The 16,476-nt window shown below is 33.4% G+C and overlaps 1 protein-coding gene across 1 annotated transcript; it reads right to left on the bottom strand.

Annotated features, from left to right (window-relative positions):
• Positions 1-2,452: 2,452 nt before the first annotated feature.
• Positions 2,453-13,369, bottom strand: LOC126881854 (uncharacterized). Its single transcript, XM_050646475.1, has 3 exons — positions 13,170-13,369; positions 7,291-7,403; positions 2,453-3,824 (listed from the first exon to the last, which is right to left on the bottom strand). The coding sequence occupies exons 1-3, from the start codon at positions 13,225-13,227 to the stop codon at positions 3,510-3,512; spliced, it is 486 nt and encodes a 161-aa protein (XP_050502432.1). The 5' UTR covers positions 13,228-13,369; the 3' UTR covers positions 2,453-3,509.
• Positions 13,370-16,476: the final 3,107 nt, after the last annotated feature.

Genomic DNA, 16,476 nt, shown 5'->3' with positions numbered 1-16,476 from the left:
ACAAACATTGGTAGAACGAGCACTTTCAATATTATGATGAGTAATGAGTAGGAAAGCAAAGTGTAGAAAAAAATATTGTAATCTGAATACTTTATCAATTACTTTAGTATCAATTACGGATTAGTTATATCATTCTTGCTATAATTGCACAAAACTTAACGAATTTAAGTTAAACTCTTTGAGCAACAAAACAGAACTTTCATGAGTATCTAACTTTATCTAGTATTTACAAATATTTACATTCTCAGAAAAAAATTCTAAGATAAAAATATTTCTCTAAAGAATTAATTCCTTCTTTCTCCAATAGATGCTATATCTTTTAACAAAATAATATAAATATTGGAGTGCATGGTTTAAGAAGTATCCTAGGTTAAAAACCAATTCTTAAATATTTTACTACTACTCATTAATTGTGAAGTTGTCAACAAATGTAAAGAGAAAATTGGATACAAGGTTTGAGGTGATTTAGTTTGAAAGGACAGTAGTTTTGTAAGTTCTAAAAATGTTGGTGAGTGCAATACAAGCTAAACATTTTGAATACAGTACGACTATATATTATTATAGCCTAAAATAATAACTATGAAGCTCTCATGATATTTTCTTCTAGTCTAGGCGAAGTATTTGCTTTTTGTTTTTTTTTGTTCGCACCATTCTTCTATTTGATATTATTTTCTTACATTGTGAATTAATAATTGTGGCACATAAAGTGACAATAAGAAACACGTTCTTGGGAAAGAAGGTAGGAGTAAAAAACAACACTCCCAAGGTAGTAAAAAGCCAAGTGTACCAAAAGTGGTAAGACCTTCAATAATCTATGGGCAAATTTACGAAATAAATTGTATAAATATTACAAATATCATGAATTTGGATGTAAATAGCCCAACACTGAAAGGTACTACATACAAGGTTTATTGATTAAATAAATAAAACAAACTGACATGATCTTAAGATAAGCTGTGATGATACTGAATTCTAGTCAAATGAAAAAAAAAAGAACAAAAATGCAGAAGTTTAGTGACTTAAGGACGAGTGCGACATAAGAGATGGTAGCTTAAAATGGTTAGATTAGGTTCAACGACGAAAGGTAATAATGCGCTGTGTATTAAGTTCCTGGAAAGCAACGGCGTAACCAGGATGGCCCTAAGGGGGGGTTACAAGGCCCTAAGGGAAGGGGTTACAACTACTGGAAGGTCTCTAGCGGGTATGGTGTTAAGCGTATAGAGCTCAAAGTACATCCCAAGGGGGGGTTATAACCCCAAAACCCCCCCTGGTTACGCCTATGCTGGAAAGAGTAGTAGAGGAGGTCCAAAGAAATCCTTATCGGAGACAAGATTCATGACACAACATCTATCTATGTAGGTTGTTGTAAGAAACCACAATAAATTTACTATGGCAGTACTATGGATTATCACAATTTGCAATATCTATATTTAGCCACAGTAAGGTAAGTAGTTTCGTGGTCTGACTTAAGCAAAACAAAAAATTTTTATGTATAAACATTTTCAATTTCTTTGCAACACGAAAATGCAGCAGCTGCATAATAATCTGGTTAAATCGGAGAGTGCAGGAAGAGTCTATACCGGTTTCGAAGGTTTTTTCCTCCTCATCAGTAGTCCCATATCTGGACTGGAGCCTGGGGAAATCGGAGAGAAGAGGATATGGGACTACTGATGAGGAGGAAAAAACCTCCGAAACCGGTATAGACTCTTCCTACACTCTCCGATTTAACCAGAGTATTATGCAGCTGCTGCATTTTCGTGTTGCAAAGAAATTGAAAATGTTTATACATTTTAATTCATTTACTCTTTTGTTGAGTACTAAGGAATCTTTCTTGTTGGAACTTTTACCACACTGAGCAGATGGGTTGTGAATTATTTAAAATTCTCTCATCTTAATTTCCTCAGCATCCTGTATGATTTATAATTTTTGAAAATCTCGGGAGGTTGTAACCAAAGAAAGTATTCCACCTGTTGTCAATCTGGTGGTATGGGAACGATATTTATTGTCGTTTTCAGTGCTACTTCAATTGATAACTTATTTTGTTTCAAAAAATTATTGTTAATGACTGATATAGATATATGCGAAATGATGAGAGTGGTATAACTGCAGTTCAGAAGACCTTTTCTGAGCGGCTGCCCATGAAATATGAATAGCTATGCTGATGAGATGACCAACCTCCGATAGTGGAAGGATTCAGAAGAAGTGTGATAAGTGACGTATTTTTATCTTGAGTTATCTGACTCTTCCGAGCGGCAAGTAGGTACTCAGTGGCAGATCCACGAGGTGTCAGTTATCGCTGAATGAATGTATTCAGACATACTTTCACCCGTTGTCTTATATTTCCACGATTTACTTAATACCGCCAAAAAGGATCTTTTTAAAACATGCGCAAAAATTACGTTTGCTGTACGCATACACCTGTACGGAACTAACTTATAATAAATAACAAATCTTGTGGTTCTCAACATTGGATACTTTTTAAACTACAAGTTAACAAATATAAACACTATTTAAAATAACTGTTTTATAATTAACAAACTCTAAATAATATAATTAACATCTAAGGCACTTCCCACACAAGCTACTTCTTTGTCCATAGTAACAAGTTGATAGTTCACAACCGTGGCGGAAACCCAAAATTATTGTTAATAATATATAGTAGTACAGAAGCTGGTTAAACCTGCATATGCGTACATAAGGAGAAATAAATGATAAAAGCAGTAAATGGTTTGTGTATTGTACTTTACTAATGAAGTTGTACTTCAAAGACATTTTCCTCAACTAGTGAGTCGGGAGATGAATATAATCAGCAGCATATCTCACAATGATTTAAATGCAAAATTTTTGTATTTTGTTCAGACAATACTAGTAGATCAAAGAATAAAATTTTAGTTGCCCAATTCAAAGCCACTTAATAGATCTGATCCAAAAATACAGATTTTCAAATTTAACATTCAGATGTGTTGGTACTGGACTGAATTCATGATCTCATAGGCGAAGCCTAAAAAAGTTTATAAGTTTCTAGTAACATAACTTCACACAAACGATATTGCATTCCCTTATTTGTTGAGGAACCAATTTTTGAAGAGACTATTGAGAATGTAATTAGTTAACTAATCAATTTTTTGTCTTGAAACAAGCAAATATGGCTAAGTGCCTACATATCATATTTTTAAAAATTTAAAAAGAAAGAAGAACGTATTTTTTCGCATATTTACATAAATATTATAGGAAGTTTGTAAGAAAGTTCATCTCATTTATATGATGTCAGTTTTTTATAACGAACTCATTGACACAGAATGAGGGAAAATTATTCCAACCTAGTTGTACTACCAGAAGCAGTCCTAGCATTAACAAATTAAATCCCTAGATATTTCTTCGGCGATTTACGAGATTCTGCACGTACTATAATGATTAACATATTTAATGTAATGTTCAAATATTTATCACGTGTGCGTCCAATAGTAAAAATCACTATTATCTAAAATATCAACAAAACAAAATGTATCTTAATTTAGATTGGTAAGTTCGTCAATGCGACAATTCACTAGTTTTGTTATAGAATCCGTCATGTTTGTATCCTCTGTTGGTACGATGTCCGACAACGACATGTCCAAGTTCGGTAATGAAGCCTGAGAATCTATTAATCCTAATCTCACAATTTCTCCACTGTCCAGATTTTGGAGGGAATTAAACTGCTCGCCACCTACTAAATTTGCACCACCTCCTAAGTTTGAACCACCTGCTAAGTTTGCACTTGGAATATTCCAGGCTCCCATGGAAGGCAACGGACCTGTAGAAGGCGCGGCGTTATTCCACTGCATCTAAAAAGTGAATTTTTTGATAAAAAATTATGGTTTTAGAGAAGGAGTATTAAATTAACAGATTTCAAAAAGTAAAAACTGAACAATCAATTGGCCTGTTTATTGAGGATTTTCCATACAAACTAAAGAAAACCAAATTACTAAGATATAGTGTAGGAAACAGGGGTTGAACTTCGCAAACTCGACATAAGTCCGGTTTTATTGTTTTTCTGGTATATCAAAGGGTGCTTTTTATGAGACTAACTTTTTCTTAAAAGATTTCGCCCCGGAACACCCATTTTCATCCCTTTAAAGTGGGTAATTTGTGGTTTTTGCGAAACCTAGTCCTCTACGCTTTTGCAAAAAATTCCTTAATAGAAATATGAAGAGCACTAGGTATATTTACTACAATTTATTCCGCAACAGCATATGTCTATCACCCACCGTTTAGCGGGGTTGGCGCCCCAAAGTTGACAAGTTTTTAAAAAAGATGTTTTAAAAAATGTTTTTTCCGTAACTGTAATATGAATCAAGAAGAAACCCTGCGTTAATTAATCACAAATCAGTGGCTGATTTTTTGGTACAGGTTTAATTTAAGGGCAGTTGCCCATTTTTTAATTACAGGGTGTTACATTTAAAGAAAAACCCATTTTTCCCCGGAACCACCCAAAAAAAGGAGAATTAATAGAGAAAGTGATTTTCTGGGAATCCTTCACACACCATGCCCTTTATTAAAATGCTTCATATATCATTTTGTGTACGTTCTTATTACCGTTTATTTTTAGCACCGCTGTAGCAAAAAAAATAAATAAAACAGGGGGTTGAAACAACATTTTTTTTATTATGCTTTTTGACCCATGTGGGCCTATACTCCATCAATAGGGTTTTTCATAAATATGGTTATTGCAACATCCCTGCGGAAACTACCCCTATCCCTGAAAATAAGTTTGGCGAGCATGTTTTTACGATTTTCTCGTTAGGTACCTATGCATTTTTTAAAACAAAATTTATACGGAATTAAAAACCACTATTTGCTCTACAAATAAGGCTCTATAGATTTTTTTGTATAAGCAACCGTTACGGCTCAGTGGCGCCGTAAACCTCAGAAGTGCTTTGGCGGACTCCAGTTTTTGTTTTTTTTTGTTTTTTGTTTTTTTTTAGTCACCTATGCATTTTATTGATAACGTACTTATGACAAATAAAAGAACACACTGCCGGCTACATATTATGACCTATGCATATTTTACTTTCTTCGCACCCTACAGCCACAGTGGTGGCTCAATGTCAATTTTTGCATATTTTCTTTATTACTTCTCTTTTTTTTTATGGTTGCGGGGAAAATATGGAGGTGCATTATACAAATTTACAAATAACACTAGTATTGTGTAATCGCTAAAAGTTATTTTACGCCAGCATAAGCGGTTCAGATGGTATAAAAGGGTTTTTTTTTTAAATTGAACACCCTGTAATTAAAAAATGGGCAATTGCTCTTAAATGAAACCAATACCAAAAAATCAGCCGCCTCTTTGTGATTTTTGATTCAGCCGCAGGGTTTCTTCTTGATTCCCATTACAGTTAGGGAAAAATATTTTTTTTAAAAAACATCTTTTTTAAAACCTTGTCAAATTTGGAGCGCCACCCCCGCTAAACGGTGGGTGATATACATATGCTGTCGCGGAATAAATTTTAGGAAATTTAGTCCTCTTCATATTTATATTAAGAAATTTTTTGCAAAAACGTACAGGAAGGGCTACGTTTCGCAAAAACCACAAATTACCCCCTTTGAAGGGATGAATGGATGATGGGTGTTTCGGGGCGAAATCTTTCAAGAAAAAGTTAATCTCATAATAAGCACCCCTTGATATACCAGAAAAAATAATAAAACCGGACTTGTGTCGAGTTTGCGAAGTTCAACCTCTGTTTCCTACACTAATAGTCCACATGTTTTATTGAACGATTCACATTTTGAAATTGTACTCCCATTTTGAATCGTACAAAAACACAGGAACATAAAGTGACATAAAAGCTCCAAAATAATGTACTAAATGCTATATGATCCCATTATGTTAGAAAATGGCACTCATTCGTCATTTTTAAGGATTACGTTACTAAAATGTCCGTAATATAATAAACAGGTGTCTTATATCAAAACCCTACTCATTATTAACAGTTTACAGATATTTTATTAAAGTCTAAGTTTTTCAACCTAATAAAAATATTTTTAAAATAAAATATTTTTAAAAGATTTTTAATTGAAAAACTTATTGGACCATTTTCCTGGTGACACCTCCAAGGCTTCTACAATATGCAAGCCAAATGGATGCTGCAGTGAAGACAAAAGGGAAGGAATTCTACACTATGCAATTCACAACCCCCGTCTGCAGCTTGGTAAAGTTCCAACGGAAAATGGACCTAGTTACTCTATAGGAGTAACACTAATATAAAATAAAAATAAAAATGTACACCATTTTTATTCAGTTGCAATGCGAAACCAAAACTGTCTTAACTTTTACTTAGGTTAGAGAGCGCGGCCAGCACTCTTATCAACGATTTCACCTCTTGTTAGAGGCTCTTCAGAGAATGCATGGGCTGCTATCTCTACTCCAGGTAAAAATTTTCGACATTTATTAGTCCCTCATTGTAACTGACGTGAAGATAGTAGGTGCGTAGCGGCATCTGCTAAATGAAAGTCTAAGTTTTTCAAATTAATAAAAATATTTTTAAAATAAAATATTTTTAAAAGATTTTTAATTGAAAAACTTATTGGACCATTTTCCTGGTGACACCTCCAAGGCTTTTACAATATGCAAGCCAAATGGAAGCCACATTCTACACTATGCAATTCACAACCCCCATCTGCAGCTTGGTAAAGTTCCAACGGAGAATGGACCTAGTTACTCTATAGGAGTAATACTAATATAAAATAAAAATGTATACCATTTTTATTCAGTTGCAATGCGAAACCAAAACTGTCTTAACTTTTACTTAGGTTAGAGAGCGCGGCCAGCACTCTTATCGACGATTTCACCTCTTGTTAGAGGCTCTTCAGACAATGCATAGGCTGCTGTCTCTACTCCAGGTAAAAAATTTCGACATTTATTAGTGTTCCATTGCAACTGACGTGAAGGTAGTAGGTGCGTAGCGGCAAGCAAACTTGGACTTTCATTTAGCAGATGCCGCTACGCACCTACTACCTTCACGTCAGTTGCAATGGGGGACTAATAAATGTCAAAAATTTTTACCTGGAGTAGAGATAGCAGCCTATGCATTCTCTGAAGAGCCTCTAACAAGAGGTGAAATCGTCGATAAGAGTGCTGGCTGCGCTCTCTAACCTAAGTAAAAGTTAAGACAGTTTTGGTTACAGACAGTCGCATTGCAACTGAATAAAAATGGTATACATTTTTATTTTAGATATTTTATTGTTCAGGAAATAGTTTAAGGGGTAAGACTTAATGACTTAGCACTAAATAAAAAAAACATATCTTACTTGAGGAAGTGGAGGGGATAAAATGTTAGGAGCGTACATAGGACTGACAGCTTCATATGGACTAGCAGCCATAACACTGTAAGGTGATCCGACGTAACCAGGAGATGGCGTTGCTAAAAAATATAAAAATACCTGGTTAGTAGTTTTACACATCTTATATTTCTACTTATTCTGTTATTTTTGTTTTTTTTACAAATAATACAAAAATGTACTTCCTTAAGGGGTTATAGGGTTTGAAAATTTTTAAATTTTCGATTTTTTTTTATTTTGAATGAAAATACATAAATAACTTCAAAAATACTCTCAAAATTTTAGATTGATCGGAGCAAAATTATCTGAAATACAGCATGTTGAATTGTTGAATATCCCCACACTCACTTTATAGACGGAGAGGCAGCGCTGAAAAATCTATTTGAATTTACTAAAGCTAGATTTTCCACAGTTGATTACTGTGGGTGTGTAGAGAAACATACTGCGGTCGGTCAAGCGAAACGTAGAACAGGGGTTACTGAGGGGGTATCAAAGTTGCTTTCCTACGAAGGTAATTATTTCCATTTACTAAGGCAATCAGTACACACATTCTAAATTAAATATAAATAAAAGTTATTATAGTCGGTCAGCTGTATGACGGGGCAGAGCCGGTCGGTCGGCCCCAATAGTCGATTGAGGAAATGAAGCATTTTGCCTCGCAATTTTTTCATCCAGCATGGATTTACTTGAAATTTTCACAAAAGTTAGGGAATAGTCCAAGGATCATTTTCTATATCATGTCGCTATCATACGCTAAAACCTTGGGGGTGGTTGCCACCCCATCTCGGGGGTGGGAATTTTTTATTACATTTTAACCATGTAATTCGATGGAAAAAGTGATTCTAAGAAAAAAATGTTTTTTACATTTTCTTCGTAAAACTAATATTTTTCGAGTTATTCCCGCTTGAAAATAACAGTTTTTCGACGAAAAAATCGACTTTTTTAGAGGGTTTTTTGAGAATACCTCGAAAAATATTCTATATATTTTTGGCGATAAAAAGTTTCTTCAAAAATGATTTTGTAGGATTTTTAAAGAGCTATAAGACTGTGTAAATTAAATTCCGTAAGATCCCTTAGTTTTTAATTGGGGCGGGTTTAAAGGGCTCGAACAAGGGGTGTTTGCTGGTAAATAGAGGTTTTAAACAGCTATATCTGGCTAACTATTCACTGTAATGAAAATCTATGCACAGGGTAATTTTAGTCATTAAACAAGCTATAATTTAGTCGTTTACAATTTTTTTCGGATCTTCAGTATTTTCGGAGATATTTTGAAGTAAAAGGTGAAAAATACCAAATTGCAAAAAATCAATTTTTTATAAACTCCAATTTTTCCAAAATTAGACATTTTAAATGTGTCAAACTCCTTGAGTGTATTGATAGTATAAATATAAAAGGAACTGCAGAAAGGTGAAGACCAATTTTGAATTAGGAAGGTAGTTAGGGGGTTGCTTTCACTGATTTTTTCATAGAGAAAAGCAGGTACCGACATTTTTTTGATTATAAGTCGCTTAATTTTCATGCTAAAAACTTTTTATATTTTTTTGAAAGGTCCAATTGTATACTTGAAAAAAGATTATTTAAGTTTTCCTCAAAAAATGCAAATTTTTCCCATTATTTGGCTTTGAATATTTCAAATTATGCATTTGACGAAAAAAGCTAACTTTTAACATGCCGTATCTCGGTTTGTATTGGTCTTAAAGATATTATAGGAAAATAATTTAATTTGTCTTACTATAAGATACAATTTTGATATCTACAGTTTTTTGATTAAATGCATATTTTTCGAGGTATTCTCAAAAAACCCTCTAAAAAAGTCGATTTTTTCGTCGAAAAACTGTTATTTTCAAGCGCGAATAACTCGAAAAATATTAGTTTTACGAAGAAAATGTAAAAAACATTTTTTTCTTAGAATCACATTTTCCATCGAATTGAATGGTTAAAATGTAATAAAAAAATTCCCACCCGCGAGATGGGGTGGCAACCACCCCAAGGTTTTAGCGTATGATAGCGGCATGATATATAAACTGATCCTTGGACTATTCGCTACCTTCTGTGAAAATTTCAAGTAAATCCATGCTGGACGAAAAAATTGCGAGCCAAAATGCTTCATTTCCTCAATCGACTATTGGGGCCGACCGACCGGCTCTGTCCCGTCATACAGCTGACCGACCATAATAACTTTTATTTATACTTAATCTAGAATGTGTGTACTGATTTTCAGCCTTAGTAAATGGAAATAATTACCTTTGTAGAAAAGCAACTTTGATACCCCCTCAGTAACCCCTGTTCTACGTTTCGCTTGACCGACCGCAGTATGTTTCTCTACACACTCACGGTAATCAACTGTGAAAAATCTAGCTTTAGTAAATTAAAATAGATTTTCAGCGCTACCTCTTGGTCTATTACAGCAGCTTCGCGCCAGCTCGCTTGAGCATAGTGAGAAATGTTTAACACCTGATCTCCTTCTCTTTTGTAGATTACACGGCGATTCAAAAACATATTCCAGAGTGCATCACTTTACGATTTGACAGACAAAAAAGAGATTGAAAATAAAAGTTGTCAAAACTTTAAACGCGTTTTTCTCAAAACTGCTTTTTTCAAAGGCGGTGGACATTATAATCTGATTATAACTCAAAACCTACTTGACCGATCCGCCTCAAATTTTGCACAAATTTTCTTTAGACATTTCGTGAGGTAACGCTGTTTTTCCTTTTATCTATGCTTATTTTTTGTTTAACAATATGTTGATTTTCGCACATTTTTCTCAAAAAATTATTTTTACTTCTGACTTTCTGAGTGATACCAAAAACTCAAAAGCGTTACCTCGAGAAACTCATAAGCTAATAAAATATTTTTGAATTTTTTGTTTCACATGATCCAACGACGAGTTCTGATGTCCACCGCAAAATCCATTTTTTGGAGGTGTCTGTAAAAATTTGCCACCGTTGGATTATTTTTTTAATATATTGGATTGAATTTTATTTTGAATATTCTTTGAATTGTACTGAATATTTTTATTTGATAAAAAAAAATAATTCTACCAGAGTTTAAAAAAATTCACAAAAATATGCTTGAACTGTTAATTTCAAACCGTACCTCCCCCTTTAGATTACCTTTAGATTATTTTACTTTAATAATTTACTTTTTATATCTAGCCGAGGAAATGAAGCTGGAAAAATGGCAAAATCTCGCAATTTTTTCGTCCAGCATCGATTTGTACAAAAATTTGGGATTAGCCTCATTTCACCCTCTAGTTCATTTTCTATATTGAGCCGTTGTACGCTTTTGGTTTTTTAAGGGTGAAAACCACCCCTAATTGTAAAAAATTATAAAATAACATTTTAAACTTTAATATTGTCAACATTTGCTTCTTATTAGTTACATAATGATTGTTTTGTGTTTTAAGATATGTCACAATAGTTCAACCCTTAAAACCACCCTTGTTGGAGCTATATATAAGAAGTTTACTTATCCTAAAAGAATAATTTCGGCTTGCATCAATATACATACAAATTTGGGGTTAGGATCATCTTACCCTGTACTTCATATTCTATATCATGCTCAAGGGCGTTGATTATTTTTAGGGGTGTAAACTACCCTTATTGTCAAAAATTATATAAAAACATTGTAATCTTTAATATAGGTAAAATTTGGTTTTGACTGGTTAAATATGATTGTTTTATGCTTTAGGATATATCATAATATTTCAACCCTTAAAAACCACTTAAAAACATTGCAATTTTTATAAGTAGACAATTTAATAGATCTATATACAGAAAAAAAGTAGAATTAAAGAATTACAAAAACATTTTTTTACACAAAAATACGAATTTACAAATATATAAAAATACACATACAAATAGTTTTTTAGTCATCCAGTATACGAACCGGCTCTGTGGTATTATATAGGTACATTAAAAATGCTCTATAAGATAAGGGGACATCGAATTTTTCGAAAAAAAAAATAGTTTTATAAACATAGCTCCTTCATTTCTGACGATAAAAAGTTTTTTCAATAATAGTTTTGTAGGATTTTTGAAGAGTAATAAGACTGTAAATTAAATTCCGTAAGATCCCTTAATTTTTAATTGAGGTGGGTTTAAAGGGCTCGAATAAGGGGATGTTTGCTCGTAAATAGATGTTTTAAACAGCTAAATCTCGCTGACTGTTCACTGTAATGAAAATCTATGCATAAGGAAATTTTAGCTATTAAAAAAGCTACAATTTAGTAATCTATCATTTTTTTTGTATCTCCAGTATTTTCGGAGACATTTTGAAGAAAATGATAAAAAATGTAAAATTGCAAAAAATCAATTTTTCTTTAAACACCAATTTTTTTAAAATTAGTTCTTTTAAATAGGTCAAATTTTTAGGGTGTATTGATAATATAAATATAAAAGGAATTACAGAAAGGCGAAGACCAATTTTTAGTTACAAGGGTAGTTAGGGGGTTGTTTTCACTGTTTTTTTCGTAGAGAAAAACAGGTACCGACTTTTTTTGATCATAAGTTGCTCAATTTTTATGCTAGAAACTTTTTTATTTTTTTTTTAAATATCTTATTGTATGCTTGAAAAGACATCATGTAAGTTTTCCTGGAAAAATGCAAAGTTTTCCCGTTATTTGGCTTTGATTATTTCAAATTATGCATTTGACGAAAAAAGCTAACCTTTAACAGGCCATATCTCGGTTTGTATTGGTCGTAAAAATATTATAGAAAAACAGTTTCGTTTGTGTTACTAAAAGATACAATTTTGATATCTACAGTTTTTTTTGATTAAATGCATATTTTTCGAGTTATTCTCAAAAAACCCTCTAAAATAGTCGATTTTTCCGTCGAAAACTGTTACTTTCAACCACGAATAACTCCAAAAATATTAGTTTTACGAAGAAAATGTAAAAAACATTTTTTTCTTAAAATTACTTTTTACATCGATTTACATGGAATAAAAAATTCCCACCACCGAGATGGGGTGGCAACAACCCCCAAGGTTTTAGCGTACAGCAGTATGATATAGAAAATGATTCTTGGACTATTTCCTACCTTCTGTGAAAATTTCAAGTAAATCCATGCTGGACGAAAAAATTGCGAGCCAAAATGCTTCATTTCCTCGACTAATCATATTTAGCTATTCAGCTAAAGAAGCTCTGAGCGAAAAAAAGACAAATAAAAGCAAGTCTCTCCCAAATTGAAAAACTTCGCGGTTCTGTACAGAAATGAAGGAAAATGCAAGAAAAAGAAAAAGCTAACCTGAAGTAGGTATGTGCCAAACAAGCGTACGAAGATTACAAGAGAATAAGAACTGAAACACATGCACGTGTATCATGTATACACCACACAACTAACATAACGATTCTCCAGAGGCTAAGAAAACACAAAGAAATTATTAACACCGTAAAGAACTGAAAATTAGCTTACTTCAGCATTGTTATACGTAATAATAAATAACGAATTCTACAGTTGATTCTATAAGGCAGGATTGAGGACAAGAAAGAGACTGGATGTAGAGGTATATCCGGACAATCTAAGGAAATGGACTGGTCTAACGTCAACTCATCTATTTCGAGCTACATGTGAATAGAATAAGATGGGTCAATGTAGTCGGCAACATTACAAGAAGATAAGCACCGTTAGAAACATATCAAATGAGCTCTATTACTTGCTGGGGGGGGGGGGGATGTTAAAATTACAAATTACAGATTTTCCTGTAGATTTGTAATCTACAGATTACAAATTATGTAGATCTTCTCCGCAGAAATTTTGATTGACTTTATGTTTTCCGAATTATCAAAAAGAAACATGCACCAACAAATTTGTAAATATGGGAAACAGATTACCATTACCCCTTACTTAAAACTTTCAATCCGGAATTGTATACAGGTAATTCCTTTCTGATATCTTCTTGCATGTATTCTTGTCAACAGTGGTACATGGGCATCTTTAAAACGACATAAGGATATAAATCCACATCACTAGCTAAAGGACACATCGACGACTCATTGAGACGTAGAAATCAAGTTGCCAAAAAATCAGGAATTCAATTGAAATGGGCAAAATGGTCCATGAACATCAAACATTCAATCTTTTGAAAACATGGAGGTGTAACTACTGAAAATCAGTCTGCAAAATCAACGAAAATGGTGTTTAATAATTGAAACAACTTTACTTTTACTCTTAAATTACAAATAAATAAAATTTCATTTAGTTTTGCTAAAATTTATCTACCTATATTTTAATTTTAAAAACACCCTATAATAGTTGACATGGAATGTCCATTTCCCACTCCTATCAATTGCTGCACCCGCCTGATGTTCGTGCTACAAACTTCCATACTCGTGGGAAATAAAGACTATTCCATACCTACATATTGTACAATACAGGGTGAACCGAAAGTCTGGAAATACCTAATTATCTGAAAAATGGTAAATCTGACAGCGTTACAAACAGCAAGTTTCAAATCTTCAGATTTCAAATGTATCTCGGTTTTTGTATCATTGGGATCATCCAATTAAGAGATAACTCTTCTTCTTCTTCTTCTTAAAGTGCCTATCCGTTCCGGATGTTGGCGATCATCATGGCTATCTTGACTTTGTTTACCGCAGCGCGGAACAGTTCAGTGGTAGTGGTGTTATACCACTTTCGTAAATTTTGAAGCAAGGAAATGCGTCTTCTTCCCGGTCCTCTTATACCATTTACCTTCCCTTGGGGAATCAGTTGGAGAAGGCCGTAACGTTCTTGATTTCTCGTTACATGTCCTAGATATTCTAATTTTTTTGTTTTGATGGTTATGAGAATTTCACACTCTTTCCCATTCTACGCAGGACTTCCACATTAGTAATTCGGTCAACCCAGGATATACGTAAGATGCGCCTATAACACCACATTTCGAAAGCTTCGAAGCGTCGAGCAGAACTGTAAATATGTAGCATTTCAACAGACGGTATTTTGTTTTTAATGATATGTCTCGACTGTTGAAAATGGGTCTCATTCTAACGTATGCTGCTTTCGCTTTTATTATTCGTCGTTTAATTTCTGTTGAGTGGTCCCATTGGCTATTTAAATTCGTACCCAGATATGTATATTGCTCAACTCTTTCGATATTCTGTTGGTTGACTGTAAGTTGAGCGTTTAATATTGGTTTTTTTACTAATTGTCATAAATTTGGTCTTCTTTATGTTAAGAGCTAGTTCGTATCTGTTGCTGACTTCTGTTATACGATTTGTTAATATCTGTAAATCATTCAGATTATCGGCAAAAACTATGGTGTCATCTGCACATCTAATGTTATTCAACCACTCACCATTCATTAATACTCCTTTCGCACAACCGTCTAAAGCTTCCTTAAATACCCATTCAGAGTAAATATTGAATAGTAGTGGAGATAAAATACAGCCCTGTCGTACCCCTCATTCTATTGCAATTTTATCAGTTAACTGGTCTTCTATTTTGATTTTGGCCGTTTGATTGTAATAAATGTTTCTTAGATCTTTGTTGTCAATTCCAATTTCTTGCATTAGAGTTAATACTTTGTCATGTTTTACTCTGTCAAATGCTTTCTGGTAATCTATAAAGCATACGTATATATCACAACTTACATCCCTGCATCTCTGAAATATCACTTGCACAGCAAAAAGGGCCTCCCGTGTTCCCAGAGCATCACGAAATCCGAATTGTGTTCTTGTTAGTTGTTCCTCGCACTTTGTATATATTCGTTTGTGAATGACCTTTAGAAATGTTTTAAGTAAATGGAGAAATGTTTTAAGTAAATGGATAAATTTAAGAGATAATTAGGCCTTTCAAAACTTTTGCTCCACTCTGTATACTATTTTATTAAATAATACTAACCTCTGGGTTCCACCTTTACATTTCCTATCTGGAAATCGTTCGTAGTGAATTGAGTATTTCCTGCAACTGCAAATAAAAACTGTTAGAGGACAATCGTTTGTATTAGCCATGAAAAATAAACAAAACACAAAAACACAACAAGTTTTTCTTAGAGACGACATATATATATGAAACGGATATAGAAATTGTAAATGCGTTTAAAAGTCGGTTTTCGATTACTTTAATAAACTAATTATAGTGAAAAAGGTTCTATTGGGACACACAAAGCAAAAAAAAATTAACTAAGTATGGTATTCTAAAATTTACCAATATTTGTATAAAGTCTCTAAGAAAAACAGTAATAATTTAATATTTGATGTATTTTTATAATTATCAATTAAGAATTATATGTACATATATGCATGTTGGCATGTTGTGATCGATTTTCTTGAAACTTTTTTCATTCTTCTTCTTAAAGTGCCCTCTTCTGAATGGAGGTTGGCTACTACAATAATTGCAAATTCAGCTGTTTTTATATGCTGTTCAAAATTTAGCCCAGTCGATTGTCGGATGTTTCTTTGGCATGATAGTCTTTTCCTTCCTAGTCTCTCTTTCCCTTAACCTTCTCTTTCACTATATGATGTTTTCCTAACTTTCACTGTGTTGAAAAGTTCTCGTTGCTTGCCTATTCTATGCACCACATCTTCGTTTGAGGTGTGCAATGAAATTTTGGGGTTTCTCCGGTAGATCCACATATCAAAGGACTATTTACGGTTGATGTTTTGAGGGTCCACGATTCAATTGCATAGGAGTCGACCAAACGTAGTGTTTTGTTAAACGTAGTCGAATTTCGAGTTTTATTCGAGAATAAGATAGCAAGTCTTTTGATGTTTTTCGAAAGATTTTCTGGCCTGTTCTATTTTCGATCTTATGTCTAGATCAGGATTTAGGCTGCTATCGATACAACACCCCATGTATACTTAAATTTGTTGACCTTCTCTAACATATGCCCGTTTATTGTGCAAGGTTGACGAACATTCTGGTTTTTTCGGACTTATATCACTTTGGTTTTCTTCAAGTTTATTTTCATATCGAATTGCTCACAGACCGAGTTGATACTGCCGATAAGTCGCCTTAGACACAACTCGGAATCCGCAATCAAGGTTTTTTAGTAGTTTGATGTCTTTCCCATCTAAACCGACTTCTTGCAAAAGTTCTAATAGTAGATTCTGTCTTACTCTATTAAATGCTTCTTCGAAGTCTATATGAGACATAAAAATATATCTTTCTGTTGTGGTAGCATTTTTGGACCAGAGCTAGTAAACTGAACAGG

This window comes from Diabrotica virgifera, chromosome 3 (genome assembly GCF_917563875.1).
Source record: "Diabrotica virgifera virgifera chromosome 3, PGI_DIABVI_V3a".
Taxonomy (NCBI): Eukaryota; Metazoa; Arthropoda; class Insecta; order Coleoptera; family Chrysomelidae; genus Diabrotica; species Diabrotica virgifera.
The sequence above is the reverse complement of the archived record's forward strand: the minus strand, read 5'-3'. Positions and strand labels throughout refer to the sequence as shown.

Bases quoted from the DNA above. Each gene is read 5' to 3' on its own strand.
- LOC126881854 (XM_050646475.1), bottom strand. From the start codon at position 13,227: ATGCAAGAAGATATCAGAAAGGAATTACCTGTATACAATTCCGGATTG. The intron at 7,404-13,169 runs GTAAGGGGTAAT...TATATTTTTTAG, and splicing joins TTCCGGATTGAAAGTTTTAA to CAACGCCATCTCCTGGTTAC. The intron at 3,825-7,290 runs GTAAGATATGTT...TTCACTTTTTAG, and splicing joins TATCCCCTCCACTTCCTCAA to ATGCAGTGGAATAACGCCGC.